The sequence below is a fragment of the Patiria miniata genome, unplaced genomic scaffold (assembly GCF_015706575.1).
Source record: "Patiria miniata isolate m_02_andy unplaced genomic scaffold, ASM1570657v1 HiC_scaffold_7, whole genome shotgun sequence".
In the NCBI taxonomy this organism is placed as follows: Eukaryota; Metazoa; Echinodermata; class Asteroidea; order Valvatida; family Asterinidae; genus Patiria; species Patiria miniata.
In genome coordinates, this window is record NW_024037074.1 from 14,128,565 (window position 1) to 14,151,163 (window position 22,599).

General features: G+C 39.8%; 2 protein-coding genes across 2 annotated transcripts in view; one reads left to right on the plus strand and one right to left on the minus strand.

Moving 5' to 3' along the window:
• LOC119744973 (putative aminopeptidase-2) overlaps positions 1 to 22,599 on the plus strand; it is a 44,878-nt gene that overhangs the window by 12,161 nt on the left and 10,118 nt on the right. The window contains exons 12-35 of the mRNA XM_038221197.1: positions 417 to 620; positions 904 to 977; positions 1,209 to 1,313; positions 1,514 to 1,678; positions 4,298 to 4,438; positions 4,546 to 4,627; positions 4,728 to 4,886; positions 7,549 to 7,673; positions 7,880 to 8,293; positions 8,501 to 8,777; positions 9,104 to 9,230; positions 16,241 to 16,395; positions 16,821 to 16,934; positions 17,221 to 17,355; positions 17,562 to 17,627; positions 18,014 to 18,079; positions 19,129 to 19,331; positions 19,595 to 19,689; positions 19,808 to 19,941; positions 20,319 to 20,522; positions 20,697 to 20,770; positions 20,865 to 20,975; positions 21,547 to 21,717; positions 22,280 to 22,420. Coding sequence (XP_038077125.1) covers positions 417 to 620; positions 904 to 977; positions 1,209 to 1,313; positions 1,514 to 1,678; positions 4,298 to 4,438; positions 4,546 to 4,627; positions 4,728 to 4,886; positions 7,549 to 7,673; positions 7,880 to 8,293; positions 8,501 to 8,777; positions 9,104 to 9,230; positions 16,241 to 16,395; positions 16,821 to 16,934; positions 17,221 to 17,355; positions 17,562 to 17,627; positions 18,014 to 18,079; positions 19,129 to 19,331; positions 19,595 to 19,689; positions 19,808 to 19,941; positions 20,319 to 20,522; positions 20,697 to 20,770; positions 20,865 to 20,975; positions 21,547 to 21,717; positions 22,280 to 22,420 — 3,542 coding nt within the window. The remainder of the gene's footprint in view (positions 1 to 416; positions 621 to 903; positions 978 to 1,208; positions 1,314 to 1,513; positions 1,679 to 4,297; positions 4,439 to 4,545; positions 4,628 to 4,727; positions 4,887 to 7,548; positions 7,674 to 7,879; positions 8,294 to 8,500; positions 8,778 to 9,103; positions 9,231 to 16,240; positions 16,396 to 16,820; positions 16,935 to 17,220; positions 17,356 to 17,561; positions 17,628 to 18,013; positions 18,080 to 19,128; positions 19,332 to 19,594; positions 19,690 to 19,807; positions 19,942 to 20,318; positions 20,523 to 20,696; positions 20,771 to 20,864; positions 20,976 to 21,546; positions 21,718 to 22,279; positions 22,421 to 22,599) is intronic.
• LOC119746034 (CAP-Gly domain-containing linker protein 1-like) lies at positions 1,737 to 4,108 on the minus strand. Its single transcript, XM_038222792.1, has 3 exons — positions 3,866 to 4,108; positions 2,703 to 3,657; positions 1,737 to 2,596 (listed from the first exon to the last, which is right to left on the minus strand). Exons 1-3 carry the CDS (start codon positions 3,961 to 3,963, stop codon positions 2,417 to 2,419), a joined length of 1,233 nt encoding a protein of 410 aa, XP_038078720.1. The 5' UTR covers positions 3,964 to 4,108; the 3' UTR covers positions 1,737 to 2,416.

Here is a 22,599-nt window from a genome sequence, read left to right on the forward strand (position 1 = left end):
CATCTGTTTCTCCAGTCTTCTCTCCTCCTGCCCATAAGAAGGTGATGTCAATCGTCTTGTTTGTAACCATAAGTTTGCTTTGTCATTTTTTTGTAGTTTGGTTTTACCCATACAAAAGCTCTGCATCAGTAAATTTGTACAGGATATTGTTGTCTTAAGAACAGATTCAACCAAGAAAATTCCTTCTCCGTTGGCTAATGATGAAAACCTTGCCTGCAAAATTAAGCTAATTGTGATAATATATTCAGTTACATTCTTCTCCCGCATTTTTTGGCTATTTAAAGTCTGGAAACAAATACTTACCAAGAAACGAATGGAAACATCTGATACCCAAATATTTTGTTAATCAGATATTTCTCCATCAACAATTCCCCGTTTAGACAATGACCAGCATAATAACGGCATTCTTTGCACAGGTAATCAGTACAGCGGATCGAGCAATGCTGATAGATGATGCATTCCACCTGGCAACTGCTGGTCGTCTTAGCATCACTGTAGCACTGAACCTGACTAGGTACCTGACTAAAGAACGAGAATACGTGCCCTGGAAAGTCACCCTGGAGATCCTTGGTTACGTCTCACGAATGCTTAGCTTCACTTCCGCCTTTGGAAATCTGAAGGTATGCTGATAACTGACTTGGTCGTTTTGCAAGAGTGTTGTGCGTTTATTTATTTTTTAACTTAGGAAGAAAATGAATATCCAATAATTATTGTCTATCTTAGAAAAATCAGAATTTAGCAGACCCCTTTATTATTGAAAATTATAATAGATTTCTACGTATTGATGTGAATTTGTTTGCATGTAGCCTACACTTAATATTCAAGAAGTTAGACAAGACACTGATTCATAAGTATGAGTTTCAATATTTTGGTTGAAATCTACATGTTTGTCTTTATGTATAGAAATACATGGTGCAACAGTTGTTGCCCGCTTATGAGGACATCGGCTGGAATGACACGGCGTCTCACCAAGGAAGGTAAGTTCCATAAATTGAAGTTAAAAATAAACAAGAGAATTATGAAAGTTAGGCATAAAACAAGAACGCAAACAAGGAATGTCAGAAGGATATAAGCTATGTGATTCCTGAATCGAAGAATGAGTTTTATACTTGGCAATGAATGAGCTATAAGTAATAAAACTGTCGGTTCTAAGACGGCTAGTGGCTGACAATCACGTTGTTCTATGCTTGTATTCGTTTCTCTGAAAGATTATTGCAGATGGAGATTCTGGAAGCAACTTGTTTCTATGGCAACGAGGACTGTACATCTAAGGCCAAAAGTCTTTTCGTGAAACACCTAAAATACGGGACCAGGTAAGTGATTTCGTAATCAAGTATTTTGAAATTACTCTAAATAATCTTTAAAAAAAATTTGACAGAGTTTGAGCGCCTAGAGTTACGCGTTGAAAAAACCGCAAAGTTTACAGACATTGAATGGTGATGTTTGATTCTTTGAAAACTGTTTTTAAACTTAGTTATAATGAATCATTTGAAACTTGCATCTTTCGTTGAAGAGTGCCACCAAACTTCAGGAATTTCGTGTACTTGATTGGAGTAGCTAATGGTGACGGCTCGACGAGAGACTACGCATGGCAACAATACCGAAACGGCTCAGCGGGCGAGAGGCAACAGTGGCTGAGGGCTTTGGCTGCGACTAATGAGCCATGGATACTCAGCAGGTAGGTCAAAGGTCATAGATCATGTAGGAAATAAACTCCAAAACACAGCCATGAAATATTTTTTTTCATGATTCTTTTATTCATAAAACCTTTTACATCTTAAGACATGATCATAGTTACTGTTTCAAATTTGTGTATTAATTTTCAAATTATAATCATCTGCCTCTGATTGCATTATCATATTTAATGTTCCAGTTTTCGTTTTTCCCTTTTTCCAAGTGAATTGCCATGATTGCAACGCTTCCGACTAGACCGAAGCTATTTCCTTGACTTTCAGTTTATACATTTTTACCTAATCAGCAGGGTGATGATTGTGCTCTATAATGATTTGGCAACCTATTTCTATGGAAAGCTTTGAAGTTTGGTTTTTTTTTGTAATTGATTCAAATCTGTACATCAGTCAGCTGCTGCATAAGTGAATATCATTTTTGTAAAGCATAACCACAATTAAAACTAAACAACGCCTGCTGCCAAAAAAGAGTCGGGTTTACCGTTTGATGCCACAAAATGGACGGAGCCCTTCCTCAATACCCATCAATTTTCTTTCCTTATTATAATACTGCTCAATTACACTTGTAAAAGATGCCTAGTCACGAAAACCAGTCTCCAAGCGGTGAGATTTTTTGGGTTGAACATTGTACGTACAATTGGAAGCAACATTATATACCTCGTTTCTCCCGCTCTACCAATCCCACCTGTAGCTACATGACCGTTAACTTCATCCCTTCCCTCTCAAGTTTAATAAAAGAGAAACCTTGATCCCACAAATACCACAACCAATAGAACCAGCACGATAGCAGCCAGGACTGATATGGTCTTCTTGTAGAGTTGACACTGATCTTGGACCGTCATGAGCGCCTCTCTGGGTACCAGATTATTCATAGTGTCGGTAAACTCGTACTCCTGATTCACTTTGACCTGCCGCCAAAAAAAAAGAAAGGTCGACAGTGTTACTGAAACTGAAAGAACAAAAGCGAAGAGAGTTGATTTCTTTGGAAACTAATTTTAAAAATTAGTTCCCTACCTGTCTCGATTTGAGCAGAGCAGTTTCTGTGTTCTTCAGCCTTTCAGTCACTGCATCATTCCGTTTCTGCATTTCGTCCAATTTGCGCCTCTCTCCCTGCAGCCGTGCCGCGAAGTGAACCTCCTGTTGCCTGAATTTGTTGTCGAATTTGACCTGCTGTGCTTTGTAAACTGCGTCGAATGTTGCCTTCTGCTCCTTGCACTTATTGCCGAACGTGTCTTGTTGTTCCTTGAACTTTGCATCGAACAACTCTCTCTGCTTATTGTGGTTGGTGTCGAACATTGCCTGTTGTGCCTTGAATTTGCTGTCGAATGTCGACTCCTGTTGCTTGAACTTCTGCTCTGAGTATTTGGATTCAAACATCGCCTCTTGCTCAGACAGCTTGGCTCCATACGCTGCCTCCTGATTCTTGTATTTCGTCTGAAACCTGGCCATGTTTTCTGCGTACTTGGCTTCAAATTCCTCCAGCTTCTTCAGTATTTCAGATCGACTTTTCTCGGCAAGATGAAGCTTGTGGCTCAAAACTCCTTTGGTGTTTTCTTGGCGTCGAATCTTCATTTCTGCTTCCTTCAGCTGTTTAGCTATCTTCTCTTTGGCTTGGTTGAGTGAGATTTGATCTTTCAGGAGTTGATCCATATTGTTGGTTGCTAAGTTACTCTTGTCTTGCATCTCAGACATCTTTGCCTTGTGGTCAGTGGCCATCGCTGTCAGCTTCTCCTCAAATGCCTTGGTTACTTCATCCTTCTTTGCATTGCACACCTTAATCTCATTCTTCATGGCTTTGCATTGGTTGACTAAAGCCATGATTTGGTCTTCGGCTACACGAAGATGAAGACGGTGAGCAGCTATGGTAGAGCCGTTTGTCTTAAAGTAGGCAAGTTTGTCTCGGATAAACGCTGGGATGCGACCGTGTTTAGATGGCGTGATTGATAAATCAAGTGAACTCGCTAGTTCGCTGAAATGAATATTAAAAAAAACATGCAGCTTGTTTGTAAAATATTATTGATCAAGAATACACCTCCCGAAGTTTATTAAAGCGCCGTTATCGGTGGACATTTTACATCGTTCCAATCGTCAATCGTCATCGTTCCATCCATCCTATGCTTCTAAAATATTTTAAAAATCCGAAACTTTTAATGTTGTCTTATAAGTTATAGGCCTACCTCTTTTCAGCGTCCTTTGAAGTCGAGTCCATTTCTTCTTTTGCTGTCTTCAGACTCGAGGACAAATATCCAAGAAGCAGGGTCAAGGAAAAGATCATGCTCAACGTGTATATTATCCCTTCCTCTTTAGCTTCTCTTTATTGATCCCCTGAATTAATTTCTACTGCCCTAAACTTGTGCCCCGGCGAAACAACGATGTACGTCTCCCCTGCTCTGAATCCACTTGCTTTTTGCTTTGTTTTGTTTTCGATCTTTTGTTTTTCTATTGCATTCAACGATTGCGCGTTTAAACGCACGACTCACCCGACGCGGACGCGCAATACGGGGCATCGCATTGTGCGCATAGTTATCTTGGGCAGAAAAAAATCATTAGTTGAACAAAAGTCAAAACAAAGATGTATTATATTGTCAAAGTGTTTCTCCTTTTTATAGGTACATGGAGCGATCCCTGAATGAAAGTTTTGTGCCGCGACAAGACACTGTCGAAGTTTTCAAATTTGCCATCAACGGTCCTTTGGGAGGATATCTAGCTTGGAACTTCTTCCGCCAACACTGGGATATCTTGAAAGAGAGGTACATATTTTATACACAGTCATCACAACCAAAACAAAGACATATTTCTCTATGTTATGATTAAAACCTTTCCAAATGTCTTGCTTGTTTTCTTGTTTTGTGTGCAGATACGCTAAGACGCTGTTCCAGATGAATCAGATCATTGATGCAGTCACTCAGTGGTTTAACACAGACTTCCACCTGAAAGAGGTAAGGTTGATGCGCAAGAATTGTGCCGCTTTTTTTTTTTTTAATTATCAAAACATATTGTCACAATTAATTTGTATTTCTCGTATATGTTTCTCTTCAGCTTCAAGACTTTGTGGCCAGCAAGGAGAAGGAACTAACAGGCATGGCGGGGCTGAGCAATTTCAGACAAGCGGAGGAGATTACGAAAGTCAACATCCGCTGGATGAAGAATAACTATGAAGAGGTCAAACGGTGGTTAGAGGAGGCTGTTTCCGGTGGCTGATGCATTTTGGGAACTTACCTGATTGACATAATTAGCAGCCATCTTTTGTACGAGTATTTGTACTATAAACTAGGTTTTTAGCACCTTCGAGTTGCATGTTTTCAAACAAACGTCATGCTTTCAATTGAAAATCACTTCAACGGAAGTTTCAATATTGTATTAGGCATATAAACAATGTTTTGACATTATGGCGACCTGAGTATTATAGAATGAGTACCGGTAATGTCACCAAACTGACGTAAGAATCCCACTCTTCGCACGGATTATTGTTTTAATCTGTAACCCATAAACATCGACATCTGGAGAAATATAACGAAACGGTGTCTGGGACATTGCATCATTAATCCATTGACAACTAATGCATATTGCAACTTTTTTTAACGTGTAAGAAAATATATTAGTAGTTTGGTGTAAATTGTTGGTAGTATTAGTTTTTTTTTACACTTGATCTCAGTAACTTGAAGTTTTTTGGACCTGTTGTTTTTGTAATGGAAATTTATTACATGTTCACGTTAACTAAATGATGTCTATAATCAGTATTTTATTGGTAAGTTGGTTGTGTTGTTTAGTGACACTGTGTTGATGTGGATTTGACGATAAACTTTATGTGGAATTATTGTTGTTTCGACTGAAAATTGTCAAGTTTTAGCAGGTATGTTTGCCAGTTTTGGTAATGAAATATGTAAAAACAAAATTTGTTGATTAGTTGTCCTTGATTGAGTAGTATGGTACGTGCGCCTTGCTGAGCGATTTGTTTTACTTGTAGGACCAATATTTATTTACGAAAATCCACCGTAAAGGCGTCGAATAAGGGGTTTATAATGAATTGAGAGTAGTGACGAGGCAGATTTTGAATTGAGCTGAGATCGAATAATTATGTGTAGGATATAGGCCTCCTGTTCAACACGGGGAACCTGTCCAGAACATTTGGATTGTTTTAAAATCGATTTGTATGTGGTACAGGTGATATAAATTTCAATAATTAATCGTAAGTCTATATCATTGTACATGTATAACTATAATTATCTGAGACTGAATCAATGTTCAATTTTAACAGACTAGTGACCAGGTACATGAGGCGGAGGTATTAATGGAAAAGGGCGGGAGGTTGTTTAATGTAACATTTTTGTAGTGAGTGTACCTCTATCTCACCGTAGCATTATACTTGTATTGTATTATACTGTCATGTACATCACCTGTAATCATGTCAAATGCGGAGGTCACTCAGGGTTTTGGAACTGTGACTATGTTTCTCGAAAGCTAGGATCGCTCCCACACTGGATCTTCCAAACTTCATAGTGCCCTCGGGGTCTCAAACTTTAATCTGGACAGACATTCCTGACCGACGATGTTTACCGACTTTTACGACGTTATGGGCTACAGTAACCATGGAAACGTTTATGGGCCTTTACAAGTCATAATGCACAGCCAGTTCACATTAGGAAAAGGCGACTCACGACAACGACCTTTATAGAGACGAGACTTAAAGACGAGACTTGGGGACCGTGAGAGGGCTAACCAAAAAGAGAAGCTTGATGCACCTTCCCAATCCCACTCAAAAATGAGTTGAGGTATGAAGTGCGCTCTGTGACGGAAATGCCTGGCATAAAAATGACCACACTGAAATAAATAAAGGTATGGAAAAGGGGGCATGATAAAACTGGTGTTGTAAGAAATGATAGGAGCTTATAAAAAAAGGAAGCGTTTTTGTTTGATCGAGGACCAAACATTTTGTGATTATTTAAGTACAACGATTTTGTCAAAGTAACAATTCCATTTATTTTAGGTCATTGTTTATTAATTATCTGTTAAAATTATCGGTATTGTCACTGTCAGCTCAGTTATACAAGTAAACGCTGATTTGTATTTCGATATTGTCCGTATACAAGTATCATGTAGAAATAAAACAGTACGTTGTTGAACAGGTTTTCTGCTTGAATTTATTGGATTACATGTACATGTACTTGAATTTGGATTACGAATATGAAACGACACGTACGTAGTCTGATTCTCAGAAAAACTTATGTATGATTATATTATATATAGGCATGGACAGGAATCCTTCTGCAACTTTAAACTAAAAAAAAGTCTGGAGGTTCAAGTTGTCTGTTGCCTTCATACAACTCATAAACCACACATCGAAATGTCTGTTATTTACGACATGAAAGACAAGGGTCGCTCTTTATTCCACTGGTTGTTGGTGGCTTTCAGTTATGGCGTGTCAAACGTTGCAAAATTCAATGTTTCACAATATATATGTTTGATGTTCAATATTTGTGTGTTATCTTTTACATTTATGTGTGATGTTCAGTATGTGTGTGCGATGTGCAATATGTGTGTGCGATGTTTTACAATATATATGCGATATTTTCAATTATGTATGCGAAGTTTTACATCAAAGGTGCAACGATTTCGATATGAAAAACATCGCACACTTATGTTGAACATCGCACATAAATGTAAAAGATAACAAACACATATTGAACATCCAACATATACATTGTAAAACATTGAATATTGCAACGTTTGACACGCCATATTCAGTACCCTGGGCCTTTGGATCCAGGGTACACAGTGGCATTTTCTCAGTCCGTGTAGCCATTCGCCCTATCTGGGATCATTTTCTGGTACTATTCCTTGCAAGGTAGTAGTGTGATATCATTCCATCAGCATGGTCACGGGTGTGGTAACGAAACACTCGATGGTCCTTCTCGCCGTAGCCTTCATATTGATGGATGTGATGGTCGGCGTGAAGGGAGGGATTTTACCGAAAGTGGAAAAGAGGTAAGACATCTCGTCAAGAATAAAAAAATAAAAAATACATTCTTCTTAAAGTACCGATGTATCGAACCAGGTGCCTGTGGGTCGATGGCATATTGAACATCAATATGATTTTTGTGATGGACTTCACTTGCTTATTTTTTAAAAAATGTTAATAGGTATCATTATCCGTTTTATCACGCGGTTCACGTCGTTTTCTAACACATCAGGGAAGCAGATGACGTCAAGCAGCCGTGGGAGTCGACGCGGCTACCTGAGACCCTGCGACCCATCTCCTATGATCTAAAAGTCAGAACCGATCTGACTAACTCCATCTTCACCGGTTCCGTCAGTGTCTTGGTAGAATGCTTGCAAGACACTAACGTAATACTGATTCACAGTAAGGAACTGGTCATCAGCGGAGGGAAGACAACCTTGACACGACAAGGTAGCGGGACCAAAGCTCCTGAGTTGGCTAAAGATCCGTGGCTGTACACAGATAACCAGTTTGCTGTGATCGAACTGAATGGCGAACTTGATAAAGGAGCACAGTATCGGCTGTACATGGAGTTTCAAGGACCGTTGAAGAATGACTTACTGGGCTACTACAAGATGTCCTACAAGACTGCCTCCGGAGAGGAAAAGTAAGAACTATCCTTTAATCTGCTCTTCGTTTACATAAAAAAAACCCATCTTAATCGATAAGTATCTTTGTACATGGAACTTAACATTACCCGTCTTGAAATCATTCTTGAAAATTGTGATTATTCCCACGCCCCTTCATGCTTTCAATACAGATTTTATGCCAGTCTGATTCATCTAAAATAATTTTCTAAATCATTCAAATATAGGTACCTGACGAGTACCTTCTTTGATCCAGTGGACGCCCGTAAAGCTTTCCCATGTTTTGATGAGCCTGATCTCAAAGCTATCTTTACTATCACCCTGGAGCATGAGCCTGAGTACCACGCCCTCTCCAACATGCCCAAAAGACGTCCAGATAAACAACTTAAAGATGGATGGATTACAGCGACTTTTGAAGAGACCGTTGTCATGCCAACGTATCTCGTTTGCTATGTCATCAGTGAGTTCAAGGCAAAGTTTAAAAACACGACTAATGGCGTTAAAGTAAGTAATTGCGGTATTAAATCTCTTTAAAAAAAAACTAAAAAGTTATTTCAGCACAAAAATTGCCAGAATGATGGATATTTTGCTGATTAGTTTGTCTTTTCTTTGTTGCTTCGTCGTTGTTTCAGTAGAAAGTTGCACAAAATATGTTCTCAAGTAAAATTCATCATGGCCCACTAATACATTCATGTCAGAGGTCGCAAGCCGATCCCCCCCCCCCACACACACACACAGTCACACTCATCCACCATCAAAATGAGTCACCTCCGTGCATTTGTTGCGTCTTTTTTGTAATAATTGTTTTGAAAATCTATTTTTGAGTTTAGTTTGGCGTATGGGCCCGGGAAGATTTCATCGATCAAGTGGACTATGCGCTCGATAAAGGGGCGGCCATATTGGATCACTTCGATACCTTGTTTGGAGATGAGAATAAATATCCTCTGCCTAAAATGGGTGAGTCTGGTGTTACATATTTACACTCGACGAATGAAGGTTTACTGTTAATAATCTCAGCGCTAGAGTACTCCATACTTTCTGGTAATCGATTGCCGTACTTTAGATGAGGGCGCCCTTCATCCCATGAGATTAAAACTTATTACTTACATAAAAATGAGGGCGCCTGTCATCCCAATCCATTTTTTTTTATTATCATCCAATTCGGTCATGACGGTTGTGAACAAAACATAGTACAATTATCACTGAAATTAAGGGCGTTTTTTATGTGATGCGTTTCAAATATTATTCACGTCTTGCAGCTTCGCACAATGACGTTAACAAATTATTATCGTATGTCTATTTTACTAATGATTTTTTTCTTGGCTTAATTTCAGGCCTACCATAGCCCACAATTAAAATCTTTACAAAAAATACATGAAAAGAGAGGACTGAAGGTTCCGTAAAAGCGAACTTCATAACCGTCTTAATAAAGAAGTTAGCCTTTCGCCACGGCTATTGTGGCTCAACTTGCCAGTATTAGACAAAGCGGCGAAGCCGCGACTTTATTATCAAATTATTAAAAACGAGGGCGCTCTTTATCTTATGCGGATGATTGGGTTGATTTTATTGTCGTCTTCGAAAATGAGGGCGCCCTTCATCCATTCTAAAGGCCTGTTTCGTGTACAGCTTGATCCAGAATAGTCCAGATACGCTAGTGCTATTGCGGAAAACGCAGATTTTTAACAGCGCTTGGTTCGTAAACGCCAATGCTATTGAGGGAAACGCAGATATGGCATGTTTTTAACAGAGCTTGTTCGTATACGCTAGTGCTATTGAGGGAAACGCAGATACGGCATGTTTTTTACAAAGCTTGGTTCGCATACGCTAGTGCTATTGAGGGAAACGCAGATATAGCATGTTTTTTAAGCAGCTTTGTCGCATACGCTAATGCAATTGAGGGAAACGCAGATATGGCATGTTTTTTACAGAGCTTGGTTCGTATACGCTAGTGCTATTGAGGGAAACGCAGATATGACATGTTTTTTGCAGAGCTTGGTTTGCATACGCTAGTGCTATTGAGGGAAACGCAGATATGGGATGTTTTTTGCAGAGCTTAGTTTGCATACGCTAGTGCTATTGAGGGAAACGCAGATACGGTATGTATTTTGCAGAGCTTGGTTCGTATACGCTAGTGCTATTGAGGGAAACGCAGATATGGCATGTTTTTGCAGAGCTTGGTTCGCATACGCTAGTGCTATTGAGGGAAACGCAGATACGGCATGTTTTTTGCAGAGCTTGGTTCGTATACGCTAGTGCTATTGAGGGAAACGCAGATATGGCATGTTTTTGCAGAGCTTGGTTTGCATACGCTAGTGCTATTGAGGGAAACGCAGATACGGCATGTTTTTTGCAGAGCTTGGTTCGTATACGCTAGTGCTATTGAGGGAACGCAAATATGGCATTTTTTTGCAGAGCTTGGTTCGCATACGCTAGTGCTATTGAGGGAAACGCAGATACGGCATGTTTTTTGCACAGCTTGGTTTGCATACGCTAGTGCTATTGAGGGAAACGCGGATATGGCATGTTTTTTACGCAGCTTGGTTCGCATACGCTAATGCTATTGAGGGAAACGCAGATATGGCATGTTTTTTACAGAGTTGGTTCGTATACGCTAGTGCTAATGAGGGAAACGCAGATATGACATGTTTTTTGCAGAGCTTGGTTTGCATACGCTAGTGCTATTGAGGGAAACGCAGATATTGCATGTTTTTTGCAGAGCTTGGTTTGCATACGCTAGTGCTATTGAGGGAAACGCAGATACGGTATGTATTTTGCAGAGCTTGGTTCGTATACGCTAGTGCTATTGAGGGAAACGCAGATACGGCATGTTTTTTGCAGAGCTTGGTTCGTATACGCTTGTGCTATTGAGGGAAACGCAGATACGGTATGTATTTTGCAGAGCTTGGTTCGTATACGCTAGTGCTATTGAGGGAAACGCAGATATGGCATGTTTTTGCAGAGCTTGGTTCGCATACGCTAGTGCTATTGAGGGAAACGCAGATACGGCATGTTTTTTGCAGAGCTTGGTTCGTATACGCTAGTGCTATTGAGGGAACGCAAATATGGCATGTTTTTTGCTGAGCTTGGTTCGCATACGCTAGTGCTATTGAGGGAAACGCAGATACGGCATGTTTTTTGCACAGCTTGGTTCGCATACGCTAGTGCTTTTGAGGGAAACGCAGATATGGCATGTTTTTTGCACAGCTTGGTTCGCATACGCTAGTGCTATTGAGGGAAACGCAGATACGGCATGTTTTTTGCAGAGCTTGGTTCGCATACGCTAGTGCTATTGAGGGAAACGCGGATATGGCATGTTTTTTACGCAGCTTGGTTCGCATACGCTAATGCTATTGAGGGAAACGCAGATATGGCATGTTTTTTACAGAGCTTGGTTCGCATACGCTAGTGCTAATGAGGGAAACGCAGATATGACATTTTTTGCAGAGCTTGGTTTGCATACGCTAGTGCTATTGAGGAAAACGCAGATATAGCATGTTTTTTGCAGAGCTTGGTTTGCATACGCTAGTGCTATTGAGGGAAACGCAGATACGGTATGTATTTTGCAGAGCTTGGTTCGTATACGCTAGTGCTATTGAGGGAAACGCAGATACGGCATGTTTTTTGCAGAGCTTGGTTCGTATACGCTTGTGCTATTGAGGGAAACGCAGATACGGCATGTTTTTTACAAAGCTTAGTTCGCATACGCTAATGCTATTGAGGGAAACGCAGATACGGCATGTTTTTTACAAAGCTTGGTTCGCATACGCTAGTGCTACGGAGGGAAACGCAGATACGGCATGTTTTTTACAAAGCTTGGTTCGCATACGCTAGTGCTATTGAGGGAAACGCGGATATGGCATTTTTTTACGCAGCTTGGTTTGCATACGCTAGTGCTATAGAGGGAAACGCAGATATGGCATGTTTTTTGCAAAGCTTGGTTCGCATACGCTAGTGCTATTGAGGGAAACGCAGATACGGCATGTTTTTTGCAGAGCTTGGTTCGTATACGCTTGTGCTATTGAGGGAAACGCAAATATGACATTTTTTTGCTGAGCTTGGTTCGCATACGCTAGTGCTATTGAGGGAAACGCAGAAACGGCATGTTTTTTGCAGAGCTTGGTTTGCATACGCTAGTGCTATTGAGGGAAACGCAGAAACGGCATGTTTTTTGCAGAGCTTGGTTCGTATACGCTTGTGCTATTGAGGGAAACGCAGATATGGCATGTTTTTTACAGAGCTTGGTTCGCATACGCTAGTGCTATTGAGGGAAACGCAGAAACGGCATGTTTTTTGCAGAGCTTGGTTCGTATACGCTAGTGCTATTGAGGGAAACGCAAATATGGCATGTTTTTTACAAAGCTTGGTTCGCATACGCTAGTGCTATTAAGGGAAACGCCGATATGGCATGTTTTTTGCAGAGCTTGGTTTGCATACGCTAGTTTTATTGAGAGAAACGCAGATATGGCATGTTTTTACACAGCTTAGTTCGTATGCGCTAATGCTATTGAGGGAAACGCAGATATGGCATGTTTTTACGCAGCTTGGTTCGTATGCGCTAATGCTAATGAGGGAAACGCAGATATGGCATGTTTTTAACAGAGCTTACTTCGTATACGCTAATGCTATAGAGGGAAATACAGATATGGCATGTTTTTAACAGAGCTTAGTTCGTATGCGCTAATGCTATTGAGGGAAACGCAGATATGGCATGTTTTTACACAGCTTGGTTAGTATACGGTAATGCCATTGAGGGAAACGCAGATATGGAATGTTTTTAACAGAGCTTAGTTCGTATGCGCTAATGAAATAAAATTGAAAAAAGTTGAATATAGTGTGAAGTAAATGTACTAACAAATGCCACATGCAGGTGTCGCACATAATATAGAAACTATCTGTGCTTCCATTTTTAAGGGAATTTCACCATTGGCTATTTGTAATTATAATATTAAATTCAAGGCATAATTTTTTTAATTAGTTGGATCTTTCCTGTCTTTACCAATTTCTCGAGCGTGTTCTTGAGCGTAAAAAACGGGGATTTATCTTTTCGCTCCCCTTCCCCATACTGCAGGAGCTATGGTCGCGGAAGTGTTCCTTCACCAGGACTTTGCTTTCTGCATTTCCAATCAAAGAGAAGTGTCAGAGACAGCAGTTGGCATAATCAAAAGGGCTTTTTGCTCCATTTTAGTTCTTTGTGTGAGCCGACTTTCTTTCCCGCCGAGTTGTATCCTGAGCTGCAATGGTGTCAGTCACCAGTGTGAAGCGTGAGAAAGTTATAATTGCCTGGCTGCGCGCATAAAACGGTCTGTAGATTGGATCACGCACCGTAAATTTGTTTAAATCTGTCTAGTTTGTCTATTTTTTATGATAAATCACCTGGCGCGCGGCCACCGTTCAAGTTAATGCATTACTGAATTTTTGAGATAGTTTGTCGACCATGACTATCGTTTTTGAGCAAGTTTGTCGACCATGACTATCGTTTTTGAGCAAAAAGTGTGGAAAGTTGTCTGTTTGAACTGGGACTGCACTCTCGCCAAGTTTTTCTCCGCATTGACACAAGACACTGTTGAGGGAGCGAACAACAATATTTTGTCTAAATCTTCTGTCTAGTTTGTCTATTTTTCATGATAAATCACCTGGCCACCGTTCAATTTAATGCATTACTTAATTTTTGAGATAGTTTGTCGACCATGACTGTCATTTCAAAGCAAAAAGTGTGGAAAATGGTATGTTTGGACTGGGACTGCACTCTCGCCAAGTTTTTCTCCGCGTTTACACAAGACACTGTTGACGGAGGGAGAGAACAATATTTTGTCTAAATCTTCTGTCTAGTTTGTCTATTTTTCATGATAAATCACCTGGCCACCGTTCATTTTAATGCATTACTTATTTTTTGAGATAGTTTGTCGACCATGACTATCGTTTTTGAGCAAAAGTGTGGAAAATGGTATGTTTGGACTGGGACTGCAGAAAAACAGATGTCCACTTTTGTACCTCCATACTGAAGGCCAAGGGCGCCCTCAAATTCGTTATAGAAAAAAAATCAACCGCAATAAATGATGAAGGGCTCCCTCAGCGTTGATGTAAATCGTTTACATTTTGCGACTAAGGAGGGCGCTCTAGCAAATAGCATTCCGTACGGCGGCGAAATTGATTCCTATTTGTGGGTACCCTATTTGTGGCTGCGTCGGAAAACAAAATTATATGAATAATATGATTTGATTATTCGCCTCTAATTTAAAAGACCGCCAAACAAGAGGTGACAATGAAGAAAGGGCGTTCGTGTAGTACGGGCCCGCGCTATAAACCCAAACTGCAACAGTCCTGACAGTCAGTGCAAGTGCAAGTGCAACATTAATTGACACAAAATAACATGATATTATTGATATATTATTCAGCAGGGATGGCAGGTATGTTTGGTCACTCATTTACCATACAGGGCAGGGTTTTGGATTTTGGAAAGATTCCCATATCTGGCCATCACTGTTTCTCCTCTGGCCTTAGTGACCTAATTAATATTATCAATATCAGCCATCACTCAGAAAGTGATAATTATACTAGATAGTGGATATTTTGCCGGAGGTAATGACGGCAAACTAACGATTACTGAAGGTTTGCCGGTGGCAATCCATATCAACAGAGGGCGCTGTACTCTTTAAAATAGGGCTGAATTGTATTAAATTCCCAAGTACAAAAAAACAGTAACTGCGCATGTTCAGTGCATATCCGGCAAACTAACGTTTACTAAAGGTTTGCCGTCTCCGGCAAAATATACACTGCTATAATTATATGTCAATGTCATAAATAGTCAAATTTAGCAGAAAAAAATGTTGAAGTATTTACTGAGAAAATACTAGCTCCAATGCTTATCCCATTAGGGCTGGAGGCTCAACTACACTAAAAATACTAGATCGTCAGAGGCCCGAAATCCGGGACCGTATATCCCCCGTGTTTTCCAAAACAGTAAATTTTGATTTTCACATTTAGGCTTAGTTTGTAGGGTTCAAAAACCCTACAACCTAAGCCTAAATGCAATGAAATGTGAAAATCAAAATTTGACAAAGTTCGACACGTTTTTGTACTTGTGGAAGTGTGGCCTATGTTTACGGAGGTAGTCTAGTAAATTGGCCACATTTATGGGGCTAAGTAGCTAGGTTGGGATAATAGAAGAAAAATTGACAGTTTGAAATACACTGGGGGATACACGGTCCCGGATTTGGGGCCTCTTAACGATCTAGTTTTTTTTAATGTACATGTTGTTGTGCCTCCTGCTCTATTGTGCGATAATCAGTGGAGCTGGAGTTACTCAAGCTAAGAATACACTTAGAACTTAGAAGTTTTCAGACCAGTCTCATAGGGTTTGTGCACAGGATAAGAAGTGATGGCCAGATACATGTATGGGAATCTTTCTGAAACATCCTTTTCTAACATAAAGCCATGTAAAACATAAACATGTTTGGCGTCCTGCCTTATTGGAAAAAACAAAAGTAAGGAGGAGGCCCTGTTTTTTCTCCAAAATGGCCACCAAACGCAAGCCAGGCTATTTTGCAAGATGGCGGCCAGCTTTTTTGAAATGGCCACCACTTGGACTCAGGGAATGACATACCAGCTTTACATTGGCTATCTATACTGTATACAACAGACAAAAAGGCCAAAATGATGTCACTGTTAAAGATTTATCATTTTTTTGGTAAAAAAAAAAAGGAGCGGCCTCCAAAAAGGAAGTGGGCGGGGATGCTTAACATATTTTTTTATTTTGCCTTAGGAGGGGGCTTACTTTTTATCAGCACACTCCAGCAATAACGATGCCAAAAAAGATAATCCGTCCTCTATAGAAAATGGTCGACCTGATCACGAAATATCGTTAAGATCTGCATAGAACATGCAGGCAGTCAGCGACAGTTTCGATTTAGGAATGGGTCTGAAATTTCACCATGTAATTACAGATTCTCTGCTTTTTCATGTCTTAGATATGATTGCCTTGCCGGACTTCATGGTTGGTGCCATGGAGAACTGGGGATTGAATACATACGGCGAGAGGGAGCTGTTGTACAAGGAAGGAGAGACGTCAGAAAAACAGAAGTATCCAATCTGTACACTTATTGCTCACGAGTTAGCCCATCAGGTTAGTCAGACCATGGTCACATACAATGTGCAAGTTGTCCCCATGTTATTGAAAGAAAACACTACTTCTGGGCACTTGGGCAGTGGGTACTCCTACATGAATGTGCTTAGATACAAAAGCTATAACTTGCATTGCATGCAATATTTTTCTTTGGGCAGGCCTACGAATAGTTGGTTTTATGACCTCGCTGTCTGGACTTAACTAACAGATGCAAAAAACTTGGTTTTGAAAACCTATTACCAATGACCTAGTTGTGACACAGTACAATGAACATTTAATTCCGTTGGAATCAAGTTGTCTGAATATGGCGTGCATTGATATATATTTACTGAGTGGCATCGTTCATATGAATATTTTCCAGTGTCTTTCAGTGCAGCTTTTGTTCATGACACAGTTTGTTTATTAAATTGTGTTTATTGTGACAGTGGTTTGGAAACTTAGTGACGACGAAGTGGTGGGACTCTGTTTGGTTGAATGAAGGTTTTGCCAGCTATGTTGAGTATGAAGGAGCTAAATTTGTAGAACCAGAATGGGAAGTGGTGAGCAAACTCAGAATTTATCGAAATTTTAACATTTACATATTACCAAAAATTCAATGTTTTTTACAACTTTCTTGCCTTCAACTCCTTTGTTTCTTCCTCCTGTAAAGTTTTCAAAAGCTTGCATAGAAATGATATAAAAAAGGTGCTATGTTAGTTCTTTCATTTTGCTTACCAATTTTAAAGCGTTAATTCCCAAAATAATACTGGGGATATTGAGCTATGATTTGGAAAACTGAGTCACCATTGGAAAAATGACATTAGCATTTTTCATTGGGTGCTGCAGTTGGACAAGTTTATTTTGTATGATCTTCATCCTGCCATGGCAATGGATGCACAAGTTACCTCAAGACCAATTGTCATCGACGTCTTGACACCCTCAGAGAACATCATGATGTTTGATAAAATCACTTATCTGAAGGTACGTATGTGTCCTGTGTGGACTCAGTGCATAGTTTTACAATCTACCTAGATTTTAGTCTAACTTGTTGCATCACAAAGTCTACCTTGATATGCCTGTGCCACAGTACTATTGCTCAATCATTGCCCGTTGATCCAGGAAAGATCACTATCAATCAAAGACATCTTATATTCTAAGAATTTGTGGTTCTTAATTGTTGTTCCCAGGGTGCCTGCATTCTGCGTATGATGAAACATTTCTTAGAAGAGCCAACTTTCAGAAAAGGACTCAAGGTATTAATTGATATCACTTGTTGTCTTTATTCTTCCTTCCTCTGTTTTATACCAAGTCTTGGAAATAAATAAAACCTCTATTTTCTAGACTAAATAAATTAAAACATTAGAAAGCATTACATTTCAGTTCTGGGAGGACCTTTGGGAAGGTCCAGCCACTCAGCCAGGACCAAATGTTCAGCCCTGGAATTTCTTGATCTACTGAGTCTCGAATATAAAGGTTGAATCCTTTCAGATGTTGACGTTCTGTCGCGTTTTCTTAAAAAAATTGTTTTGTTGCCTGAATATAATTCATGACTTCAGTGGTTAGTTGAAATTACTAATATGTGATCATTATCACTGTCGGTTTTTTTTTTAATGTTATTATTGTTGTTTGTTTCTTTCAGTACTACCTGAACGCATTGCAATATGGTAATGCAGAAAACAGTGATGTGTGGGTCTACATGGACAAGGTAAGGCAAATAGGATATCTAGACAACTATTGAAGGTGATCTGTAACTATTGACCAGAAAGTATTCAAAGATGACCAGAATTGTTTAAAGGGAATGTACATCATTGGCTTTTGTTGTAATTTTCAGAAATGAACTATTTGAGGGGTTCGTTTAATAGATCAAATATTGTTACACCAACATGTTTGAAGTTTTGTGTTCGAAAATGCCGGAAAAACCAAGAAAAACAAAAATGTTCAAGCAGTCTGGTTCCCTGACTCCACTAAAGATGAAATAGATCAATATTTATAGATGCCGGAAAATTGTAAGGTAAGGGAACCTGTCTAGCCTGCCTGCACCAGTTCATGAACATGTAACCATTAGCAAACTAAATTTGGACTGAAAAAAATGGTAAATTTGGATCAGTAGTTGAAAAATAGTTAGGTTTTTCCAACGGTGGTCGGCCGAGCATCATTGGAAATGTATACAAAAATACTATTTTCTTGAAAATGACTTCACACCAGGTGCCATAATTTTACAGGATGCTTCATACTCTCATTCACCAACATCCTAGTAAAGTATTTCGTAAAAACTTGGTAGTTTTAGTTTTCGATGTTTGCAAATGTTGTATATTCCCTTTAACCCTAACCTCACCTAAAGCTACAAAATACTACTGAGTAGTAAGCTTTCGTTACAAGTGTGCACACAACATATAATATTCTGTGGTACTTGACCCCCAAAGAGCCCTTAGGGGGTTTGGGTTAATGCTATAAATGAGACGGAAAGGTGGCAAACTTGACTGGCTTTGTTTGGATAGTTGTCACTGAAATTCCATGGAGAAAAATGACTTTTTAATATGATTATTTTGCTTCGAAATGTCGCATACTAGGACGTTAGATAGCTAAAATAAAATCAAGGTTCATTCTTTCACAGCCACGAGAATGTAGTGTGAAAATCCCCAAACCAAATTTTGCATTACTAAATATTGTAGGCCTGTTATATTGATTTGTTTAAAAAGTGTATTTTGGGGTATATTTTACCACACTTTCATTTCGGTTTTTTGACTTTTATAGGCAGTGCAAGAAGACAGTGTAGATCTTGGGGATGGACTTGATGTAGCAACCATTATGGCAACCTGGACACTTCAGATGGGCTTTCCATTCATCAAAGTAGAGAGAAGCTACAATGGTGCTCGTGCAGTCACAGCTACAGTGAAGCAGAAACGCTTCCTGTCTGATCCTAACTCAAACACGTCTACAAACTACCCAGATTTGGGGTAAGTAGCTTTTGATAGAGCCACTGGCATTCCTTAGTGACAACTTAGCTTCGCCTCATCTGTTATGTAGACAGTGTACCTTAACTTCATGTTAATTCCTCACTTTCACTTCAGGGAATGTCTCAAAAAGTCGGAACACTTGGAACGTTACACTGGGGAACATTGCCTGTTCCAATTGAGACACTCCCTTATAGGCCGGAGGATGTAAACTGGAGTACCTATGTTACTTTATGAATTGAAGATATGTTTTTGTTGTTGTTCAGTTACAAGTGGTATGTGCCATTGACTTACACGAGTGCAAGCAGTGCTGATTTTGATTCACCAAGAAGCATGTGGCTCAAACCACAAGATGAGGATGGTAAGTGGAGAATTAGAGAAAGGGTCTGTATTAGGGGTACCTTACAAGACTGCACGTGAGCAGAATATTTGAATAAAAAAAATCAAAAAATTTCTTAATATTCTTGTTCATGATGCAGTTACCTTACAGATTGCAGGAGGCAGTGATGATGAATGGTTGCTAGCAAATGTCGAAAAGCGAGGATTTTACCGTGTCAACTATGATGACAGGAACTGGGAGTTACTCAAGGTTCAACTGGACACTGATCACACAGTGAGCAAAAGTGTTGTCCTGACTTCTAGGATGTAAAATCTACATTGTGAAGTCGTGGCCTGGTTATTTGCAGCATGGGTATCACGTTGAGAATGGGGATGTAAATCCACAGGGGATTGATTCTTCGTTCCTTGAGCAAGTTGTGTTTCTACAATTAGCTATTTTTCGTCAAGAAACAAAATGGGTATTTAAATGGCTGGTTTTAGGAAGAATAAACCCTACTGTTAAAGTTTTATTGAATATAAAAGATTTGTTGCTTTGCTCCAATTTTGCTATAACTCTATTTGACTGGCTCAGAGCCATTGCTGAATCCACACCTTATCTAGCAAAGCCCCTTGTATTTTGTTCTACACAAACGTCCTCCCTGTATGTTTAAGGTGATTCCAACAGCCAGTCGAGCTTCTCTCATCAGTGATGCCTTCAGTCTGGCAACAGCAGGAGAGATCAACCACCGTACTGCCCTGGATATGACCAGCTACTTGAAGGCCGAAAGAGACTATGTCCCTTGGTATGCTGCTGACCAAGCCTTGGGGATGATCAAAAGAAACATTCGAAGGAGAGGGGCTTCTGCTAACTTCAAGGTAACAGTCTTCTTAGATTGGACTCAATATCCAATCTTGGTTATCTTTTATACAATTTTTAGCTGTTGCTTAGGAATTTGTATAGAATTTTGTCACTTTGACAGAGACCTATTCATTTAATGTTTGATGTTTTGATGGAGATAAATATATGAATTCCCTGTGTAACCTTTTCAGAAATACATGAGAGGACAGGTCAGCCTGCTGTTTGAATATATTGGATGGGATAATGAAGGGGACCATCTAAAAAGGTTGGTATTCATCATAATATCCTGCTATATCCAGTTTCCCCTGAGCTGAATTATAGTCTAGTTTGGTTGGTAATTTGTAATTTCATTGTTTCAGAATGAGCCGTGGACTTGCTGTCAGTATGGCATGTCGCTATGGCAACGTAGATTGTCGACACATGGCAGTGAACCTGTATGCAGAGTTAATGGAAAACGGAGATCAAACCTTGTAAGTTTTGATAACCAGATTATAATCAATTTTCAACAAGACCAAGCTGACCTTGTTGAGCCTGACCAGAAAGCCTCAGTTTAGGACATTTTTTATATTGAGATTGTACAAACAAATTGACTGCAGCTGTGTTTGAACCAGTGACCTCCGGATTGCCGTTCTGGTGCTCTACCAACTGAACTATCCAGCCCTATATTGGAGTTCCTAATTTTGCTTTGATGTCATTTTGTAAATGTCTTTGTTCAAGGGTGCTGGTCAGAAGCCATTAACCTGTTTGCCATGCAGCCAGGGACCACACCCGAAGTCACGATGCCAGCAACACTAACAATGTAGCAAATCCGGAAAACAGCAAACGAAAGAACACATACAGGGAAACTGACTAGGTGCATCATTTATACTTAGTGACCCAGTCAGTCGGTCAGTCAGTCAGTGACTCACAGTAGGCTTAGGTTCAATTAAGTCACAATGGCTTAGTTCCCCCCCCCTCGCCCCCCTGTCATGATACCAATTGTTTTAATCCCTACCAATTTATAACTGTTACCCAAACCTTTGTGACCTTTTGTTCTTGCAGAATGTCTCCGGATGTGCTAGGTACTGTGTTTTGTACAGCTATTGCAGCAGGAGGTTCAGATGAGTGGTACTTTGCCTTTGATCTCTACCAGAACCCCAACACAAGTACCTCAGTCAAGCAAGCATTGCTGACAGCCATGGCCTGCACCAGTAAATCATGGATTCTAAGACAGTAAGTGAAGAAAAGAATCAAAGACTCAATGAACTTGTGATAGTTGGTGAAAGTTTATTACAAATGGAATGGGTCAGTGATTATATTTTTGTTGTCTTGGCTAGAAATAGATGAATGTTACCCATGTGTAAAGTCCCTCCGTTTTGTTCATCACAAAGTCATGGGGAGATTCACCCCAACTTGTCCAAGCTACTCCAGTTCTGGGCACCACAATATTAAAATGTGGATACATTTCTCACCTAATAGAATTACTCTCAATTGACAAGACTGGTTTAATTCTAACAAGAGAGGGTGCTTGTTTACCACCTTCGATAGCCCAGTGGGGCGTATACTGGTTTGTGTGCGTATGGCTCAAAGTATGCACAACTAATGTTATTCTGACTGTGTTCACAGCTATAGCGTCTTTGCGTGTGTCATGCCTTGTCAGCAATGTTTTCGATTGTCAATCAAAGTGTCTCCCCCAACGTTCCCACCCTTACCATTGAGGGGTACTTATTCACAAAGCCCATTAACGTGTATTGCCGTACAGACAGCTTATCACCTTACACTTCTGATTTTACAGGTACCTAGACAGTATCTTGAACAGTAGTATCATCCGAATGCAAGATGGACCAACCGTTTTAAAAGCAGTCGCTGGGAATCCTTTTGGCTTACCACTGGCTTGGGATTTCTTCCGAGCAAACTGGGACTTTATAAGAACTGCGTAAGAGCATACTTAATTATCATTGCATAATTATTTGACAAGCATCTTTGACCCCTATGTTTTTCATTTGACTTTGGCCACCTGATAATGAGCTTTAAGATTCATGCCAATGCTTGGAGTTTTTCTTCATCTCGTCTACTTTCTTTGCAACATCTTCACTTTCAGATGCTTTATTCTCA